The 21,884-nt window shown below is 52.6% G+C and overlaps 1 protein-coding gene and 1 long non-coding RNA gene across 9 annotated transcripts in view; both read left to right on the top strand.

Annotated features, from left to right (window-relative positions):
* Nucleotides 1-21,884, top strand: part of ARHGAP22 (Rho GTPase activating protein 22) — a 209,421-nt gene that overhangs the window by 176,424 nt on the left and 11,113 nt on the right. For all 8 annotated transcript variants that reach the window (XR_003121249.1, XM_025397719.1, XM_025397716.1 and 5 more), the window contains one exon: nt 18,983-19,190. Coding sequence is in view for 7 of the 8 variants with exons in the window: in XM_025397719.1 (XP_025253504.1) it covers nt 18,983-19,190 (208 nt within the window). In the remaining variant the exon portion in view is untranslated. The remainder of the gene's footprint in view (nt 1-18,982; nt 19,191-21,884) is intronic.
* On the top strand, nt 138-11,245 carry LOC112632073. The gene is made up of 2 exons (XR_003121250.1): nt 138-291; nt 9,457-11,245. It is a non-coding gene; the product is annotated as an uncharacterized LOC112632073 (long non-coding RNA).

A 21,884-nucleotide genomic window follows, 5' to 3' on the forward strand; every position in this document is an offset into this window, starting at 1 on the left:
CTGCAGGAGGGATGGTAGACAAGGACATGTGTCTCGTGGTGTCCAGGGGTGAGACATGCCACAAAGCCAGTGAAGCTCAGTGAGAGGACGGCGGGGGTGTGGCTAGGTGGAGTGGCCCAGCAGACTTAATGCAGCGACGGGGAGCCAGGGGCATGCTGGGGGAGAGCATTCCGGCAGAGACATGGACATGTGCAAGCGCCCCAAGGTAGGGATGAGCTATGGGAACACGAGCCATGCCAGGAAGGCTGGGGCTCCGAGGTAGTGAAGACCAGGAGAGAGGGAGGGCCTGAGGTGAGAGTGGTCACCAGGGTCTTGGAGTCCTGGTGGGGATTTTTTATTTTGTTCTATATACAGTGGGATACCAGGAGGGCTCAGAACAGGAGACACACGGGACCTGGATTTATGAAAAGGGCCCCCTGGCCACCACATGAGGAGTGGACCATAGAGGGACAGGAGTGGACACAGCAGGCCAGGAGAGTCCATGGGATGGGCATGCAGCTGATGGTGCAAAGTGGCCAGCTGCAGGTGTATCCTGAAGGTGGAGCTGCCAGGTTTTGCCTATGGTCTGGACATGGGGTATGAGAGAAATGAAAGGTGACTCCCAGCCATGCAGTCGCTATCTCTAGGTTGGTGTCCGTATGAAGTGGTTATGTAAAGACGTTTCATAATGGGATCACCATGGCATTGGGGCCAGAGCCACCAACTCCCTGCTGAATGTGGACACTGGGAGTCTGAAAGCTGGCCGGACTCTGACCACACAAGCTATGGACGTCCTCCCTCTCCCTATGGTGTTTGATCAGCACACAGTGTGGTCAGGGACTCACTTTTTGGGGCCATGGGCCAATCTCCAGATTTCACAAGCCCCGGCTGAGCCCCTTCCTTTGCTCCTCTGTTTGCCCACTATCCTCTCCCACCCCTGGCTATGGTCTGCCTGACCACCTTTCATTGAATCATAAATCCCTTACAAGGAAGAGTCAATATAATATTGAGAGTAAAAGTTGTTCTCTCAGGCTTCATGAATGATATCACACTGGCAGCCTTGGTCCCCTTGATCCCTGAAGGTTGCAGCACATTTGACTTATGGCCCCAGATTAATGGCCTGGAAAGGCCTAAGCCCACCCAGGGATTTCTGCAGTGTCATAATGGCTTCCTTTGGTTCCAGGTTGCTGAAAGTGAACCAGTGGAACAGAATAGAGCCCAGAAGCAGAATCTTACATAGTTGGACTTTGATGTATGACAGGTGACACTTTTGAGCACCAGGGAAAGAACATTATCATTATCTTGGGGTAGAGAAAGATTTTTTTAAATGAGTTACAAAAAAAAAAAAAAAAAAAAAAAAACACTAATCTATTATGAAATTGTTGACAAATTGTATTTTATAAAATGAAGAGCGTCTGTTTGTAAAAAGTAGCTTAAGAAAATGAAAAGATGAACTATAGATTGGATGAAGGTGTTTACAACACATATGGTCATCAAATTACTCACTCCCCACACTCCTACAAATGAATGAGGCAAAAACAGACAAGGCAGCAGAAGCATGGGCAAGAGATTTGGACAGGCATTTCCTAAAAGAAGAAATCCTCATGACCAGTGAACATAGGCTCCTGCGCACAACCTCTTCAGTAATCAGGAAATGCAAATTAAATCGCAATGGGATACTTGTGTGCACCCACCAGAATGACTAAATGACTAAATGAAAAAGACGGTTTCAAGTGGTGAAGAGGATAGAAAGCTATAGAAACTTGCACATATTGCTAGGGAAATCAGCAGTGTCTGCTGAAGTTGATGCTGTGCACACCTGTGTCCCAGCAATTCCATATGAAGCATGTCCCACATAGAAATGTGTGCACAGGGAGGCCAGGAGACTTGGATACATGGGATGTGCATGGCAGCCTTACTGATAATAGCCTGACACTAACCCAAGTGCCCAGCAACAATACAATGGATGAATAACTATGACTCAGTCTTACAGTGGGAAACTCCACAACAATGAGAATGACTCTGTTACAGTGCCACCTAAAAATATGCATGAATCTTAAAAACAATGTGGAACTAAACCCAAACAAAGAAAAAACATAACATGTTGTATTATGTACCTATATAAAGCTGAAACACAGGGCACAAGTAAACTATGTTATTTATAGATAGATAGGTAACAGAATATAAAGAAAAGCAAAGAAATGAATGCCATGAAAGTTAGGATAGTAGGGAGGAGGGAAGAGGTTAAGATGGGATGGGAGAGGGGCATAGATATCTGAAATGTTCTCTAGCGTGACTTGGGTAGTTACACAGGTGTTCCTTTTACAATGACATGTTTATCTGCACATTTATGCTTTAAGAGCTTTTCTAGATGTGTGCATATAAAAAATAAATGAAACAAAGGGAGAAACTTGGGGTCGAAGAGTGAGATGACTTGCCCAAGATGACACAGCCAGCTAGGGGGCAGAACTGAGAAGTGGAAGTGGATGTTCTGATCTCGAAGACTGTGCTTGGTCCTGGCCCAAATAGCCCATCCAAGAGCTACACCAAGACCTGCACCCAGCAGGCCTGGCTCCCCAGCCACATGTCCTCTCTGCTTGCTCAGAATTGGGGACCTTTGGCAGAATCCCACATAGACCCTAGACTGACCCCTTCCCCAGGCCTGGCATTTATCTGCCTTCCCGGGCTGTGTGCTGAAGAACTCACAACCATTAAAATAGGAACAGCCATCAAAGGCGCTTATCTCCTTTTTCCCCGGGAGTACAGAGGAAATGCAGAAATCTCAGGAGTTAGTGATGCTAGGCGTGTCTGGGCATGCACGGTGCTGGCAGGTGGGCTCAGTCGGCCCCTGAAGGTTTTCTGGCAGAGCTGTTATTAGCCCGCATCCTCTGGGAAGGAGGCTTAGAGGATCCGTCCTTCTTTGGCTGTTTTGTGACAGAGCCCCTGAGCCCTTCCTGGGGTGCTTATTCTGGCACAGCCAGGCCACCTCTGTCAGACAGGAGTGGGCAGCGTGCCCACTGCCGATGGCACAGCCCAGCCATCCCCTTGAGAAGTGGGAGCAGGCCACTGGTCAGGGGAGCCTCACTGCTGGTGGCCTGCCCAGCCCACCAAGCTGTGGCCCCAGCTGGAGTGCCTCTCATTTGGACATTCATTTGGTCATTCAGCCAATCTGCCGTGGACTCGCAAATGTTCTAGGGGCTGAGGAGACAGCAGTGAGCTGGAGGGACAGGCACTGGCCTCATGGTGCTCACGTGCTAGTAGAGGAGGTAGGTGACCAGCTGAGCAGACATGTGGCAGGTTAGATGGTGGTGGGCACAGTGGGGACAGAAGAGGCAGGGAGGGGAACACAAGAGATAGGGTTAGGGTTTGGTGACTTTTGAGTAGAAGGAAAGAAAGGGTGGATGACAGCACAGGCAGAGGTGGGGGATCCATCCCAGAAGAACAGCAAGGAGGCCAGTGTGGCCAGAGCAGAGTGGGCAAAGGGGTGGAGAGAGACCAAAGAATGAATGACCTTGTCATCATGGTAGGGCTGTTAGCACCTCATCGCGTGGAACAGAGAAGTGGCAGAGCCTGGCCCATCTTCTACCAGGATCCTTCTGACTGTCATGTTGAGAAGAGACCAAAGCCAGTTAGGAGCTCCTTATACAACAGTGCAGGTGAGAGGTGAGGGTGGCCTGGCCCAGTGGCAGTGGCGATAAGAAGTCATTGAATTATTGATTTATTTTGAAGGTAAAGCCAGTGGTATTCCCCTGCTAAGATGGATGAGAGGTATATGAGAATGAAGGAGAGAAGTTAAGGGTAATTCTGGGATGTTTTGATCTAAGCAATGGGAAGCTAATGGGTTAGCTATTAACTGAGATAGAAAGACTACAGGAACTGCAGCTATTTGAAAGGAAGATATGGGCCTAGTTTGAGATACCTATAAGATGCTCAAGTTCAGATGTCAAGTAGCCAGGTAAATATTTCAGCCTAGAAATCAGGAGAGAGGACTGGGCTAGAGAGATAATTTAGGGGGCCATCAGCACATAGATGGGGTTTGAAGTCATGAGGCTGGATGAGACAGCACAGAGCGGGTGGAGGGACAATAGAGGAGGTGAGAAAGAGAGCAAGCCCCGAGAGGGAGGAGAATCAGAAGCCACCGGGGTCCCTGAGCCAAGTGAAGGAACAAGGGCAGTGATCAGCTGCAGCAAGTGCTGCTGATAAATCAGCCAGAGGGTGAAAGCTGAGCAGTTGTTGGTGACTTGAGCAAAGGGGCTTTTGTGGAGTGCCTGATAATAGTGGGAATGAGAAAGGATGATAGGAGGGGAATTGGAGTGACAGCATAACCAACTCTTTCAAAAAGTTTGCAGGAAAGGGAAAGAGAGAAATGTGGACAGCAGCTGGAGGAGGAGGTGAGGTAAAGAGGAAGTTTGTTCATTTTTTTAAGCTGGAAGACAAAGCATCATTGCAAAACATTGATGGTGCAGGAGGGACAGAGAATTATTGCTGGAACACCAATATTTCTTATGGATATAGATAAAAAATCATCCATCAAATACTAACATGCCAAATCCAAAGAATTATACCCCATGACCAAATGAGATTTATCCTAAGAATGGAAGGGTGATTTAATCACCTGAAAATCAATTAATGTAATATATTAACAGAATAAAGGACAAGAACACATGACCATCTTAGTAGACTAGAAAAAGCATTTTATAAAATCCAGCACCCTTTAATGATTAAAACACTCCAGAAAACTAGGAATAGAAGGGAACTTCTATTCTATCCCTAGGAATAGAAGGGAACTTCTATGATAAAGGGCATCTACAAAAAGCCCACTGATAATATCATACTTAATCGAGGAAGACTGGGTACTTTTCCTCCAAGATCAGGAGCAAGACAAGGATTCTTGCCTTCACCACTTCTGTTCAGCATTGTACTGGCGGTTCTAGCCAGGACTATTATGCAAGAAAATGAAATAAGATGAAGCTTGATTGAAAAGGAAGACATTAAAGTATCTCTGTTTGCAGATGGCATGATCTTGTATACAGAAAGTACAAAAAAAGAAACTATTAGAATTAATTAAAAATTCAGCAAGGTTGAAGGATACAAGATTAGTATATGCAAATCAATTGTATTTGTGTACAGTAGCCATGAGCAAACTGAGAATGAAATTAAGAAAATTTCATTTACAGGAGCATCCAAAAGAGTAAAATACTTAGGGATAAATTTAGCAAAAAGGTATAAAACTTATATTCTGAAAATAACAAAGCATTGTTGAAAGAAATTGAAAAAGATCTAAATAAGAAGAAAGACATCCCATGTTCAGGAATGAGGTATCTGATATTGTTAAGAGGCCAATACTCCTCCAACTGATCTCTGAACTTCCACGCCCAGTTCAGGGAACACAGCCCCAGAAAGACGCATGGGGCAGTACCTCCTTGCCAGCTGTCTCCTTGCCAGCTCTCTCTGAGAGGAGAGAGAAGGGAGACAATAGTCACAGGGTCCCCAGGACTGCTTCAGCATCTGGTGGGTGCTTAAACAGGTGTGTGCCCCTTGCCTGGTTATCTGGAGAGAGTCGGCAAGCCCCCTTAAAGCTTGGAATTTATATGCATAGGAAGGGGCTTAGCCAAGTCCATTGCATTGAAGGGTGACAGGAGGCAGAGTGAGGCTTTGGCAACAGGCTTGGGTCTAGGTGTGATCTGACTCTGCCACTTGCTTGCTGCATGACCTGGCACCTCTTATCCTTGCTGTACCTCTGTGTCCTTGTTTGCAAAATAGGAAGAATAATATGTTTTTTGCAGGATTGTCATAAGAATTAAGAGAGAAAATGGACATAAAGTGCTCAGCACTCTCTCAGTACCAAATAGTCCTCATTCATTCATCAAGCAGTTATTAATACCTGTCACATGCAGGCAGAGGACTCAGCAGGGAAGAAAGCAGTGTACAGTGTACAATTCCGTGGCATTAAGTGTATTCACCCTGTTGTACAACCATCACCACTATCCGTCTCCAGAACTTTTTCATCTTCCCAAACTGAAACTCTGGCTTCCTCCCTCCAGCCCTGGGCAACCACCATTCTACTTTCTGTCTTTATAAATTTGACTGCTCTAAGTACCTTGTATAAGTAGAATCCTGTAGTATTTGTCTTTTTGTGACTGGCTTATTTCACTTTGCATAATGTTCTCAAGTTTCATCTATGTGGTAGCATGTATTGGAATTTCCCTCCTTTTTAAGCTCAAATAATATTCCATTGTATGGATATACCACATTTGTTTATCCATTCATCCATTGATAGACACTTGAGTAGCTTCTGTGTTTTGACTATTGTGACTAATGCTGCTGTGAATATGAGTGTGCAAATATCTCTTTGAGTCCCTGATTTCAATTATTTGGAGTATATACCCGGAAGTGGGATTGCTAGATCATATGGTAATTCTATTTTTAATTTTTTGAGGAGCCTCCAGACCATTTTCCACAGTGGCTGCCCCATTTTATATTCCCACTGGCAGTACACAAGGTTTCTAGTTCCTCCACATCCTCACCAGAACTTGCTTTCTGTTTTTTGGGTTTTTTTAAAATAGCCATTCTAACAGGTATGAAGTGGTATCTCATTGTTCATAAGGTGTTGAAAGAGGTGAGAGAGTGAGCCAAGGGGACATCTAGTGGAAGCGTGCTAGACTGAGGCCACAGCTCGGGCAAAAGCAGAACATTTGACATGGTCTAGAACCAGCACAGAGGCAGATGGGCTGGAGGGAGTGAGCAAGGGAGCCAGATGGCAGAAGGTAGAGGCTTCCTGGGCCCCTTTCAGTATTCTAGCTGTTTTATTTTATTTTATATTTTATTTTATGTTGTTTTGTTTTATTTTATTTTATTTTTGAGACGGAGTCTTGCTGTGTTGCCCAGGCTGGAGTGCAGTGGCACAATCTTGGCTCAGTGCAACCTCTGCCTCCTAGGTTCAAGCAATTCTCCTGCCTCAGCCTCCCAAGTAGCTGGGATTACAGGTGCATACCACCATACCCGGCTAATTTTTGTATTTTGAGTAGAGCAGGGATTTCACCATGTTGGCCAGGCTGGTCTCGAACTCCTGACCTCAAATGATCCACCTACCTTGGCCTCCCAAAGTGCTGGGATTACAGGCATGAGCCACCACACCCAGCCGCTGTTACTCTATTTTTTTTTTTTTTCTTTTTTTGAGGCTATCTGGGCTCATTGCAACCTCTGCCTCCCGAGTTCAAGTGATTCTCCTGCCTCAGCCTCCCGAGTAGCTAGGATTACAGGCACCCACCACCATCCCCGGTGAATTTTGTATTTTTAGTAGATACAGGGTTTCACCATCTTGGCCAGGCTGGTCTCGAACTCCTGATCTCGTGATCCACCCGCCTCGGCCTCCCAAAGTGCTGGAATTACAGGTGTGAGCCACTGTGCCCGGCCTGGCTGCTGTTATTCTTAAGTGAAATGAGGAGGGAGCATTGGAGGGCTTTGAGCCAAGGAATGTCTTGATCTAATACATCATTTAATTTGCAATAATCCAGGCAAGAGAAGGGGGTGCTCTCCCTGTGGTCAGGGTAGTGAAAGTGATCAGATTCCAAATCTATTTTGCAAGTAGGACAATAAGCTCTCCTGGCTATGGATGACAGGAAGGGTGCAGTGGAGGCTGACTGCAAGGTGTCTGGTTGGGCAGCTGGAGGCTGGAGTTGTTATGAATTAAGAAGGGAAGACTTAGCACAGAGCTGGTTTGGGAGGCTATGGCAAGACCATAGCTCAGTTTGGACACGTTTAGGTTTGAGGTGTCTATGAGTCATTAAACCAGTGGAGATGCTGAGCAGGCAGTTGGATTAAGAAGTCTGGGGGCTGGGACTGGTGCTAACTAGCACTGTGGTAACTGTTCCACTATGGCCAGCAGGCACTGCCAAGCAAAGCCCTGAAGCTGTTGGTCCCAACCTTACCAGTGGCAGCACAGAGGGCAGTCCTGGGGCAAGGAGCCCAGCTGGGAAAGTGTCCCTGCCCAGAGTGACTGCTTGGTGCTGGGGCAGGGCATGGGGGCCGGAGATAGGCAGTAGGACTGTGGTCGTCATCGGAGCTGCACTTCCCTGGCCTGGCTGTGTGGGAATCTCACAGACCTCTGGAGACTTTTCTCAGACCCCCAGGAGTCAACTCTCCTGCCCTTGGGTTCCTCTGGAATCATGGGTGAAAGAAAGAAGGGAGAAATACAGCTCCCTGAAGCCCTAGGGCAGGACACGTGACATGAAAAAAAATCCAACCTTGGGACAACCTGGTGGGACACAATGCAACCTTGTTAGCTGGTGGTGGTCATCATTTGATGGAATGACATCTCTAAAAGGAAGCCCTGGAGGGAGACATAATCAGATTCAGAGTGAAAGGTGATTACCCCCAGGCCAGGCTGCCAGTGGTGGAGCCTAAGGTCCTAGTGGACCACTTCTCCCCAGCACTGCTTGCTCTATATCCCAGCCCTAATGGGAGATTCAAAAAGACAGTCTTATTTCTAGTTCCTGTGAATGTCAACCCGCCTGGCCAGTGGGCCTGGGCTTTCCCAGGCAACCCTTCCAAAAGCGGAGAGAAAGGACTTGCAGGCCTAGCCCAGGTCATAAGCCAGCAGAAGGGGTACTTGAGACTAGTTCTGGTGCTCTCTGTCCATTCTAGTGGGCCCTGAGGGTCCATGTACTCAAGTGGAGAAGATGTCCCTATGGGCCTTGGATCCTGTCCAGGCTCATAGAGGGCAGACCTGGCCTCTTCTGGGTATAGGGTGTGTTCAGAGCACACTTGGGCCTCCTTCCCCTGCAGCCCTCAAGTCTTCTCCCCTGCCAGAGCCCCAGGAGCCTGAGAACTTGGATCCCCAAGGCAGAGGAAATGACCTCCAGCCACAGCACCCACCCCCTTGCTTGCCCCCAACTGATGGGACAGCCACAGAGCTATTTACCAGAAAAAAGGCCAGAGCAGCTGCCTTATCTAGGGAGAGCCTGGCAAACTAGTCGGGGTGATTTACAGGGGGCTGTCACCACTGCTTCCTGCAAAGGTCAGGACACTAACGTTCAACACCCTTTTAACCACCTTGCTGGTTCATTAAGTCCTTCCTTCTCAGCAGCTCTGATGAGAAATGCCCATCAGCTTGGCCAGTTTGGTTTCAGTCTGGTTTCAACAGACCTCAGATCACGGAACCAGAAAAGAGTTTGTCCCAATTATTGCTAAGATGGGGATGTACACCTGGGGACCCCAGCATTTTCTGTACTGGGCTCTGCGTCCCTGCTGAGCCTGACAATAGCCCTATGAAATCAGTCCCATTATATCCCACTTTTGGTGAGGAGACAGAATCAAGGAGGCTCCAGCATTTTGTCCAGACCACAAATAAGTGGGAAGCTGGCATTTCGACCTAGGTCTGCTGGAGTGCAGAGCCGGGGTGCTGGCTGCCTGCTGTAGAGAGCAGGATGCCAGGAGGCCTCAGGGTGTCCTAGGGTTGGGATCTTTGTCTCTCAGCTTGTTCCAAGTGGCCCTGGAGGACTTCAGCCCACACACCCTGAGAGAAGAGGAAGGGAGCTCAAACTGGCTATAGGTTGCCCTTGCCAGGAGTTTGGTACAATCTGGAGGCAGCAGAGACTCAGAGGTTCAGCAACTTACCTAACAACACACAGTGGGACTGGGGGCAGCACAGCCCACCTCCAGGGTAAGCTCGTCGCTGGATGCTGTTGCCAGGTAGGCCTCAGTGCATTCTACCCACTAGATCTGAGATGTCTTGATGGGGCAGGGGGACATAATTAAGACTGAGGGAAGAGGCAGTCCCTGAGGTCCTGGATCCCAGCCCTAGCCAGGGAACTGTTGTACATACAGCTCAGAGACAAAGGCCATCCAAAGTGAAGAGGCCAACTGTTACTGGGTTGCTTGTGTGAGAGGATAGACTCAGGTTGTCAGCTTCCCAGCCCTGCCCCGAGAAGGCAGTCTCATGACTATCTCTGCACACCCATCCCCAACAGGCGCCACCGCTAAAAACCACCCCTGAGGTGAGGTGGGCATTGGCAGGGCCAGGGCTTCACCTGGAGCCTTCTAATGGGTGGCGCCTGCGGGCCTCTAGCCATGGGGGGCTCCTGGGTAGGGGTGGAGGGCACTCTGCAGAAACTGGCCAGTCTGACTGTGAACACACAGGTGAGGAAACCATGGCTCAGAGCAGAGAAAGCATGTCAGCACCACAGCCTGCCTGCCCACCTGAGAGAGGCCCGCCAGTCCCTGGTTGGTGGGAGCTTCTGCTGAGCCCTTGGCCCCTGCTCTTCTTTAACATGGACATGGCTGCACAGAGCTGGCAGGTCCCTGGGCTGTGGGAATGCCAGGCTCTGTTGGTAGGTGGAGGGCAGACATTCCTTGGTTTGTGACACCCTGCACCAAACTGCCCTGGCACCCTCATGTTCACCTGAGCTCTGGGGAGGAAGAAGACGACTCCGCGGCCTCACTCCCACGACTTTGAGGACCTTAGCCCTCATACTTAAGTGTCAGGGCCAGGACTAGGGATCCTCACTGGCCTGGGGCACAAAATGTAAGGGGGCGCCAAAAAACTCAGTAATCAAGATATTTTATTGTAATCTTTTAAAAAATGAACATTAATATAAAAATATCCTTATATTAGGTCCCCATTGCAGCTCTAACAAACTGCCAGAAATGTGGCAGCATAAAACAACACAATGTGATTCTCTTGTAGTTCTGTAGGTCAGAAGTCATAACCAGTCTTCTAAGGCTAAAATCCAGATGTCAGCAGGGCTGGTTTCTTGTAGGACACAGGGAGAAGCAGTTCCTTGTGTCTTTAACCTTCCAGGGGCTACGGCAAGGCCTTGGCTGTGGCTTCAGCACGCAGTCTCTGCCTCTGTCCTGCCCCCACCACCTCCTCTGTGGTCAAACTTCCTTCTGCCTTCCTCGTAAAAGAACCCCTATGATTGCACCTGGCCCCTCAGATAACCCAGGTTAACCTCTCCTGCTCTCATCACATCTACAAAGTCTCCTGTACTGTGTAAGATAACACAGTCATAGGTTCCAGGGATCAGGACATCTTGTGGGGAAGGGCATTATTCAGCCAACCACATCTATGGTCAAATGGGAACATGTGAAATACAGGCAGGAGTGTGGTGGGATTGGGGTGGGAGGCACTCACCCTCAAGGCCTGCGCAAGTGCGTAGCTGCTCCTGTCTGTATTGAAAACTTTGATCTTTTGTTCATCAAAGATTTTTTGCCTAATATTTATTCTTAAAAATACTACAATAAAGTGTTTATCCTAGTTCCTGAAGTTTTGGGTGCCCCTTAAATTGTGCCCCTGTGGTGAGTGCCTGGCTTGTTTCACCCTAGGCCAGGCTCTGCCTAGAATGAGCAAGAGGCGTGACATCCAGCTCTGCACATCCAGCTTGAAGAAGGGCCCCAACCTCTTCCAGCCCCAGGGCGGCAAATCCCTCCCTTAAGAATTCTGCCCTCCTACCCTTGGGACTCCCATCTCTGTTACTGGCGTTGCACTGCCCCTCGCCGTGCCTCTCTGTCCACCTGCCTTCCTGGTGAACCCATTCCAGCCCTCACCCTTTGAAGTATGGGGATTGTGGGCTGGTCTCAGAAACTTACCCCCAGAAGAACATGGGCTTTGCAGAAAGATCACGTAGGTGTTAATGAAGGTCCATCACCAGCTGTATGACCTTAGGCAAATCACACAACCTCTCTGATTCTCTGTAATATAGGGAAGCTAATACCCCTCAGACTGCTCAGGGGCATTCTGTATATCAAGTCCAAACCATTATCTCTGGCACTAGGATGCCCAGGCAGGAAGAGGCCAGGAGGGCCTGGAGCCTGGACCCCCACTGTGAAGCCAGCACTCTCCTCCTTGCTGGGTGACCCAGACTCAGTTACCTAACCTCCCTGGACCTCCTTTGCCTCACCTGGAACACCTGCCTCCCAGGCGAAGGGCTGAGCGGGCGCTCGAAAGCCGGTCCTGGGCAAAGAGGGAAGGGATTCCTGCGGTGCCCGGGAACGTGGGGCATTAGGGGAAAGGGTGTGAAGTCTGACACCGGAGATCCCTCACGGGAGCCGACTTCGGGCGTGGCATCCCAGGCAACTCACAGATCCTGGGCCCTCCTTCGCCTCGGGGTCCCGGCCCGGGGCGGCGCTGGCCGGGGCGGGCGGGCGGCGGGCAAGACGCTACCTGCGCGCGTGCCGGGCATTCCAGCCGCCGCCGCGCCGCCGCGCCTGGGCGCGCCATGGGCCTGATGCCGGCCGCGCGGGCCTACTCCGGGTGCCGCGCCTGCCCACGGCCGCCCTGCCGCCTGCCCGCCTGCTGCGCGCCCGCCGCCCCAGGTAGGGGCGGGACGGGGTGCGGGCACCCCCGGGTCCGCCAGAGAAACGGCGTCTCCGGGCCAGAGAGGCGCTCGAAGCCGGGACCGGCACAGCGGGCGAGGGAGAGCGCCGCGCATGCGTCTCGCGGGGGTCGGCGGGGAGCCTGGGGGAGTTTGGGTGTCACCGCGGATCTGGTGTTGCGGGACGGTTCCCAGGGAGCAGGGGTCGTGAGTGTCTGAGGGAAGAGGCAGGGACCGAAGGCGTCCTCCAATCTGCTGCTGGGTGTGGGCGACCCGCTTGTAGAGATGAGGACTTAAGAGTCTGGGAAGGGCGCAGGGACTTGCAAAGGATCCCTCCCCAACCCCAACTACAGGGGGGGAACCCAGCAAGATCCGAGCCTCGGGCTCTGACCCCAAGCCTCCCTGGGCCACAGGAAGGGGTGTGGGACCGGCGCCCCCAGGATGAGGGTATCACTCCTGCCCTGAGGCGGACTACCCAGGGCAGGACCCTTGCAGGTGATCTTAGCCTCTGCTGTGCTCCTGCAGGCCTGGACGGGTGGGTAGCAGGAGAGTTTTCAGCGTTGCCGGCTAGCTGGTGGAACTTACCGCTTACAGCCCTGAGAGCAATTCTGAAGCTCTCTAGTACTTAGCGCAGAGCCTGGAAGTGACAGAGTTGGCCGGCTAGTGAGTCCCTGCACTGACAAAGGGTGGGGTGGTTGCATGGAAGATGGCGGGTGTTGGGGTACAGGGGTCCTGAGAGCAGGAAGGCCTGGAGCCAAGAGAGAAACTGTGGAATTATCCAAAGTTTGGGAGTCTCTAGAGAGAATTTTAGAATTACTTTCCTCATTGTGCCTCTTCCCAGACTGTGGCATTGCCTGCTCCTCTAAGAGTGAAAAGCAGGCATATGACTGAAGCAGACCTGCTGCACAGCTCCACTCTGCTCCGGGATCAGCTCCAAGAGGGAATCCCGGGTCTCCCTTCCCTGATGCGGCCTTGGGGGTGGGACTCAGGGGCAGGCAGATCCTGTCCAGGAATTGACCCTGCAAGGTTCGGAGAAAGCTGCATTTCAAAGCACCTGCTCCCAGGTGCCTCGTGTGGTCGATCTCCCGTGGACGCTCACACCCCAGGAGGTGGCCAAGCCCAGCTCAGAGAGGCTGAGGACAGTGCCCAGGGTCATAGAGGACGAGGACTGGAACCAGAGGACGAGGATTCGAGCTAGCGGACTGCTCTGCCTGGGCTTCCTCTCCTGTGTGGGATTCCCTGAGAGGGAAGTGAGGGATGGCTTTGCCAGGGAAATGCTGGCGGGGGAGGCCTGGCAGCAAGTTCATCAAGAGGAGAGGCAGCCTCTGCCAGTTTCCCCTGCGGTGGCGGAGCCAGTGCTCTGTGAAGAGCATGGGCTGGGACCTCGAGGAACCCACAGGATGGCTGGGTTTCCAGGGAGCTGACAAACCTACTGGAACTAGTTCTTGGCAAGGCTCCCCTCCAAGGGTGCCAGGAGGGCTGAGGGAGTTCAGCCAGGCGGGGGCAGGCCCTGCCAGGCTCCTGAGAGACCCTGATGAGGGGAGGGATTGGCGGGGCCCCTAATGAGGGAGGCCGAGCCCAGAAGCCCCAGCACAAGGTGCCTCCCACAGAAGGGCCACGGGGAAGGAAGCCTCTTGGGAGGCTGAGCTGGAATGAGACCTTCTCACGGCTCCTGGCAGCTCCCCTCCGAGGGTTCCAGTGGCCAGCTGGGAATGTGGAGCCAGTCTGAGGCCTGGTGGTACCTGGGGGCTGGGCCTCAGAGAAGTCTGGCCCTCATAGTACCCCCTAAAGATAGGTGTGATTGTCCCATTTTATAGATTTCATGGATGGAGAGACTAAGCCCCAAGAAAGGGAGGCAACACCTCTCCTCAGTGGGTTAGCCAGGACGTGTACCAGATCAGTGCTGGTGTAGACCCAGAATCTTTGTCTCTGTGACCTTTGGCCTTGAACATCACCTACTTGCCTGTGTCCCCACCCCAGCCCCACCATGCCAGGGCAGGGTGCTGCCAACCATGCTCCCTCGCCCCTGCCCTCCGACCCCCATGGTCCTCCGTCATGTGCCCTGCAACCCCACCCGCCTACCTGGCTACTTCCTGCTCATCTTTAGATGTTGGTTTCAGCATCACCTCCTCCCTGAACTTCTCTCTAGAAGTGTCCAGGACCCTGTTGATGTCCCTTCCCTGACTCTTCCAGCCTTGTTCTGGGAAAGTGGTCAGGAAGGTGCCGTGGGGGAGCAGAGGGGTAGTGGTTGTGCTGGGGCTGGGAGCTGCCTGGACGTGCGGGCACTGTGCAAACGGTGGGCTGGCCCAGGCTCTGCACCCCTAGGGGCTGGTGGAGGGAGTGGGGCAGGGCCTTGCCTGCCTGCCAAGTTTAGGCTTTATCCTGAGGATGGTGTGTGTGGGGGGGAACAGGCAGCAGGGGAGGCCCCAGGGAGATTTATAATGTTTACAGCCTTCCGGGCAGCGCTCTAATTCCTAGAGTGGGGCCAGGCACAAAGTACAGGGGTTATGGAAAGGTGGATGGACACACAGACGGCAGGAGTTTTAGGGGTAGGAGATAGGACAGCAGGCAGGGCTGGAGCCAAGAGATGGCTAGGTGGAATTATCCATGCTCCATGGGCCTCCAGAGAGAATTTTGGAATTTTTTCCCTGTGCGTCTCTTCCTTGACTGTGGCCTTCAGTCAGCTGTGAGCTGAGGGTGGGGCTGAACGCTGTGAGTTGGGATGGGTGGTGGCCCTGGAGAGCTCAGTCCCCACCTTCACTGGCTCTCCTTGGCCTCTGCTGCAAGCCCAGCGTGTGGCTGTGGGCAGTCCAGCAACCCAGCAGAGGGGAGTGTCCTCAAGCTGTCTGGAGTAGTGGCAGTCAGGGCTGTGACAGGGGAGGGAAAGCTGAAGGGAGGATTTGGGGCAGCTCACGTAGGAGGGACTTGTGAGCTTTCTTCCAAGGACTAGTAGGAAATTTGCCCAGACCAAAGAGGAAAGCGCTACCCAGGAAGAAGGCCCTAGCCACTCACAGGGCCATGAAGGCAGGCGGATTCATGCCACTCAAGCAGTGGGCAGAGCTGGAGGAAAGGCAACACATGTGTGCTTGTGGAGGGAGGCAGGAGGCTGGTGGCAGGCACCAGGGGCACTGCCAGGTCAGCCCCTCCCCTCATGGGACCCTCTGCCCATGGGCACTTTCTCCTGGATGCCCACTGCCTGCTCATTTGAGGTCCTAGCAGAGGCCTCTGGTCCCGAGAGGTGGAGCTTCCCATTGCTACCTTTCCTACTTATCCTGGCCCCAATGTCCTTGGGGGAAGTCTGTGCCCCAGAGGTCAAAGCAGAAGAGCTGAACGAATATCTGGCAGGACCACATGAGCAGAGCATGGGCTAGGTTGGAAGTGAGAGGGGACGGTGGGGACTGCGGAGAAATGGCAAGTGTGTGTCCTATCAAAAGGGCACAGATGCCACTGAGCTCTGCAATTGTTGCTTTTTTTGGAACTCAGGCCTAGTGTCACCACATCTGAATTTTTGAAGAGAAGCTGGGAATCCAGATTTATATGTGAAATCTCTTGATTGTAAATAACTAATTTAAAAATGTTTCAAATATCATATGAGCTAAACAGGCACATCTGTGGACCAGTGTGGCTCATTGTTAGGCATCAGATGTTGAGCCCTGACTGAGGTGAGAGAGAGCAGGGGCTCAGTGTCCCTGGACCAGCCCAGGCCACTCTTGAGGTGGTGGAAAGTCCAGGACACTGTCAGTGGTGGGCCCTGGAGCCTCCTCAGACTGGCTTCTCAGAGCTGCCCCAGGCAGCTAGCAGGCCAAGCTTGCAGCAGGATCACCCGCTGTGCTCAAGGCTGATGAATGGCCCCTTGGGCCCCATTTCTGGGCAGGGGCACCTGGTCTTGCCCACCAGATCCCAGGCGGGAGCAGCTTTCCCTTCGTGTTAGTATTGCAACCTCTGCCTGTTTTCTGTTCGCATGACCCGCATTTTCAGGAACTGCTGGTGCTGGGTTGGGGGCATCGCATAGGTATCTCCACACCAACGTGGGTGCCAAGCAACCATGTGGCCAAGTACATTCTCTATACCTGGAGCCAGACTGCCTGGGTTGGACCCTTGTCCCTGTCATGCATACTGAGTGAACTTGGGCACATTCTTAAGACCCCATGCCTATCAGTTCAAACATCCTGCAAACTGAACAGGCAAAAGTCAAGATGATGATGATGGTTACAGTGATAGTGTAGTCCCTAAGTTATCAAGATGGTTAGGATTAAATGTGCTGATATTTGTAAAATGCTCAGAACAGCACCTGGCACCACAGCACCGTGTGTAGCTACTTCAGTACTCTCCTCACACTCACATGCCCCCACCATGTGTGCATGCCCATGCACACACCCCCCACATGCACACATACGCACACACACGCACACACATTTACAAGCCCACATCCAGCACATGTGCACACATATGCACACACAAGCCCACCCTACATGCACACATGTGCACACACACTTCTCCCTAAAGCATTGCTGGCATCCAGCAGGTGCAGCCCACATGGGCATGTGTTCTCAAAGGAAGAGTCTTCACCTTTCAGGTTTTATACACTTTGTTTTTGGGTCAAGCAGGGTGAGGAGGAGCATTTACTGTGTCCTGCTCTGTGCCAGGCACTGTACCAGGGACCGATGTATCTTATTCCAAAATAGCCACTTAGTGGGGAGCTAAGTAAGACAAATAGAGCCCCACTTTTAGCTGGCTCAGTGCCCAGGTCTCTGAGAAGTCCCAAGCCTGGAGTTTTGGCATCTTGCCCCTGGAACACCCCACAAGCCACCCTGCAGGGAAGGTCTCTGCACAGTGGGTGTGAATAATGTCAGGCACTCCAAAGAGTCAGGCACTCACCTTGTAAAGCTTAGGGGCTGGCAGAAGTCTGTTTCTCCTGTTACTGTGCTGTGGTGTAGACAGCTTTATGGATCTCAACTCCTTCCCTTCTTTGCCTGGGCTGCCAGGAACCTCTATGCCTAGTGATGTATTTAGTTTTCATAGATTTTCTCAGAAGTTCCTCTGCCTCCTTCCTCTCTTCCTCTATTCCTCATTTGGTGTCTTGTCATGTATTGTTTTAGATCATTCTGTCTCTGATTTCTTTTCGCTAATGTTATTTAAGAGTAGCATGCAGAAAAGTATACAAGTCATAAGTGTAGAGTTCAGTGAATTTTCTCAAGAGGAACATAACTGGGTAAGCAGTGCCAGGGGAGAGTCACAGCATTACCAGAACCCCAGAAGCCTTTGAATCCCTTCCAGTCACAGACCTACCAAGGTAACCATGTCCCGGCCTAACAGCACAGATGGGTTTGGCCTAGCTTTAACTTTACATAAATGGAGTCATGCAGTGTGCACTCTGGGGTTTAGGCTTCTTTTGTTTCTGATGATGTTTTTGTTTTCTAATTTTTAAAAAATTTCATAAAATACACCTAGCATAAAATTTCCTGTCTTCATCATTTTTAAAGCACAGAGTTCAGCAGCATTACATTCATTCGAATTATCTTGCAACCATCAGCACTATCCATCTCCAGAACGCTTTCCATCTTGCAAAGCTGAGACTCTGTGCCCGTTCAATTCTAACTTGACATCTCCCCTGTCCCCAGCCCCTTGCAGCTGCCATTCTACTTTCTGTCTCTGTGAATTTGACTACTCCAGGTTCTTCATATAAGAGGAATCACACAGTATTTGTCCTTTTGTGAATGCTTTACTTCACATAATGTTCTCCAGGTTCACCCATGTTGTAGCACGTGTCTGAATTTCCCTCCTTTTTAAGGCTGAATCAAGTTCTACTGTATGCAAATACCACGTCTTGGTTCTCCATTCATTGATGGACACATGGCTTGCTTCCGCGGTTCAGCTACTGTGAATGATGCTGCTGTGAACATGGGTGTGCAAGTATCTCTTTGAGACCTTGCTTTTAATTCTTTTAGGTATATAGCCAGGGGAGGGATTACTGGTAATTCTGGTTTTAATTTTTTGAGCAACTGCCGTGCTGTTTTCCACAGCAACTGCACCATCTTGTCATCCTGCCAGCAGTGCACAAGGAAGGGTTCCAGTTTCTCCACATCTTCGCCAACACTTGTTACTATCTGATCTTTTGACAGTAGCCATCCTAGTGGGTGTGAGGTGGTATCAGATAGTGGTTTGGATTTGCATTTTCCTGATGATGATTGATGCTGAGTCATGACTATGGTTTTCGCGTTACTATGTCATCTGTCTTGTCCAGTGAGCTGTGCCTCATTTATTCTCCTTGCTGCACTATGTTCCATGGTAAGAACAGAACACAGGAGATCTGCTGTTGATAAGCATTGGATGGCTTCTTATTTGGAATGAATGCAAAACCAATCAATGACATGCATAATGCACGCTCCTGAGGGCCATTTGCTCCTGGCTTGGGCAAGCTCCACGGGCCAGGTCACACCACCAGCTCACTGCTCCCTCCTGCTGTCTGTCCACAGGCAGCCCAGGGCCCAGCCTCCTGGTGTGTGTCCTCCCAGCATGTGTCCGGGCGACCAGGGCCCAGCCTCCTGGTATGCATCCTCCCAGTGTGTAATTTGCTTCCTGAAGAGGAGCCACCTTTAGCCCTAACAGTGCCCCTGCCCTCCATTGTCCTGAGCACCCAACACTGAACTGGGTGGTGGAGGGTGTGACTAGCTCCTCTCTATGCTCAGGGATCTTTGGGCAGCGCCTGGAGGACACAGTCCACCACGAGCGGAAGTATGGCCCCCGCCTGGCGCCCCTACTGGTGGAGCAGTGTGTGGACTTCATCCGGGAGCGCGGGCTCACTGAGGAGGGGCTGTTCCGCATGCCGGGCCAGGCCAACCTGGTGAGGGACCTGCAGGATTCCTTCGACTGTGGGGAGAAGCCACTGTTTGACAGGTGAGCTTGTGATTGGGGGTAAGATGGAGCCACTTGTCTATTCCTCCTGCAGGCTCCTACCCAGGACACCAGCTCCAGTGGGCAGGGGTGGGCTGGCAACAGGATGGTGGGCCAGCCCTCCTAGTGGGCAGAGTGTAGGGCACACCCTCACTCCGCCAGCCTGGGGTCCCTTCTCAGGATGGGTGCCTGCCACACACAAGGCCAGCTCACATCCACATAGCCTGCCTCCCCTGCACATGCTAAAAAACCTGACCCAGGCCGGAGGAAAAGGACCTCTGCTGGCTGCCATGTGAGGACAGACTGGGTGCAGCTGTATCCGGGACCCCAGGCCTTCTGTGGAGTCTGTCTCTTGGCCGTGCTTCCTCCGGTGACCTACCCCCACGCTCTATCGATGGCAAGATGGCACAGCAGCTCGGGTCCCCTCCTCCTGGGTTCTGGGGACAGGAGAGCGAGTCTCCTCCATCTGTCCTGGGGCCATGTCCATCCTACCCATCATGGGGGCTTACCTAGAGCCTGGATGCCCCTGGGTGGAGCCAACTCTACCCCCAGTCCAGGGCTGTTTGGGGACTCTTTTCCCCCAACAGTGCCCCACCCATTATGGGGCAGGTTTTCATAGAGTTCTTCTTACATCAAGAAAACCCACCCTCTATGGGGCTTCTGCCCTTTCTTCTTGGATCTGCCCCAGGATGGGCCCACCAGGACCCACAGGCAGCCCTGGCCTCCCAGGGCTTCTCCTCTGGGGGCAGAACACTCAGCCCCTCAGCTCTTTCCCAGACCCATCACTGCAGCCAGGGGAGGGTGTCGGTTCCTCTCCTTAGATGTGGAGTCCAGGATTGACCATGTTCCCTAGCAGTACTCCACCCAGGGAGGTATGGGGGACCCTTCCTCTGGAGCTTTGTGAAGCTCCATCCCAGTGTTGACGCTCAGTGAGCTTGTGGTCCATGCTGAACCTCAGCCAGCCAGGCCTCTTCCATCTTGTGTCTCAGCGTTAGGGTTGCAGATTGCTTCAAATAATGTCACCTGGGTAAGGCCTGGGAACCAGGACTTTTGGAAGCTCCCCAGGATCAGATGCTCTGCCCTAGTGCCTGATGCTACCTGAGGGGCTTCTGAAGACACAGATCAGATCTTGCCACTCCCCTACTCAAACTCTGCTGGGGCCCCCTGGAGTGGCGCAGGCCGTCTGCACCTCACCTCCCCTGCCGAGCTTCTCCCATCCTGCTGGGCGGGTCTCCACCTGGGCCCACCTGCTCTCCCAAGGTGGGTTCCTGGCATGCTCAGCCTCCTTTCTGCACCTGGCCTGCCTGCTGAAGCTCCCTTGAGAGGCAACTGGGCACCCCAGGGTGAGTTCCATGCAGACCTGACTCTCTGTCTCCCAGCAGCCTGGGGCAACCTTCCCTGTGTCTTGGGGGCCCTCTCCTGTCTGCCTTCTCCCTCTCTGGCTGCTTCTACCCTGCTTCCGGAATTGTGTCTGGAGGGCCATCTCCATGGTGGGCATGTTGGCCTTGTCCCTCCACCCCCATCTCAGCAGTGGCCCCCATATTGCCACGGTGGTCCTGGGCTTTGGTTTCTTCTCCCTTTAGAAACTCCTCCTAGGGTATCTGAGGCCATCCTTCCCACTTTCCGCCATTTCCATGGCAGCTCCTCTGGCTCTGCAGCTGTACCCAGAGAGGGGCCCTCCCCACCCACTCCTGATGGAGGCTCCCCTTCCCACCCAACCCCAGCAGAGGGTCCCCCTCCCTACCCACCCCTAACAGAGGGTCCCCTCCTCACGCACTTCCAACAGAGGGTCCCCCCCCCACCCACCCCCAACAGAGGGTCCCCTCCTCACCCACTTCCAACAGAGTCCCGGGATGGAGCTCTGTCCCCAAGGCCATGGCCTGCCCGCCTCCCGGGGTGTTGGCTGCTAGCCTGGCCCCTTCCCCACGAAGCCGCTCCTCACCTTCCTGCTCATCTCTATAAGAAGGTCCCCTTTAGCCCCAGGTCCTGGGCTTCTCTTGTGCTAAAGCCTCAACAGGCCTGGAAGCCTCAGTGGCTGGAGCTGGCCCATACTTGCCCCTTCCCAGCACGGTGTCCCCTGGGCACTGGGCTGTCCGTCTCCCAGGCTGCCGCCCCGCTGCTGAGCTGTGAGGATGGCCTCTTGTGAGCCGGAGCCCAGGGCTGCATGGACTCCTGGCTGCCAGACTCTTCTTACTCCCTCAGCTCCTATCCTTTGAGTGAGGGACTGCTGGGAGGCCTAGGGGTGGAGGGGCACCCACATGCATTAGAAATTCTAAGGGGTCTTGACAGATAATAAGTAAACACCAGGGACACCAGTCCTGGGCCTAGTGGTCGGGAACCTCCCGGGGTGCTGCAGATGGCAGGACTGGGCTGCTCAGGGAGGAGCCCTGTGGACACCCAGGTGCGGTTAAGCAGGCGGCCTGGCTTGGGGGCAGGTCGAAGAAGTGGGGCTGGGTGATGAGAAATGGACTCTAGGGGAGTGAGGCAAGTCGGGGCCAGGCTGGAGGCATGGCGTGTTCTGCATAGATGCTGGTGTTGGCGTGGGCAGGGGGGTTCCCTGGGTACGGAGAGGTGATAGATGGAGGGTCGCCTTGCTGTGGGTGGCACTGACCACCAGGGCCGGTTTGCCCCAAGGGCAGGCACCGCGTCCCCTGACCAGCTGCTGCCCTCTCTGCCCCACCCCTGCCCCCAACCTCC

This window comes from Theropithecus gelada, chromosome 9, assembly GCF_003255815.1.
Source record: "Theropithecus gelada isolate Dixy chromosome 9, Tgel_1.0, whole genome shotgun sequence".
NCBI classification, from domain to species: domain Eukaryota; kingdom Metazoa; phylum Chordata; class Mammalia; order Primates; family Cercopithecidae; genus Theropithecus; species Theropithecus gelada.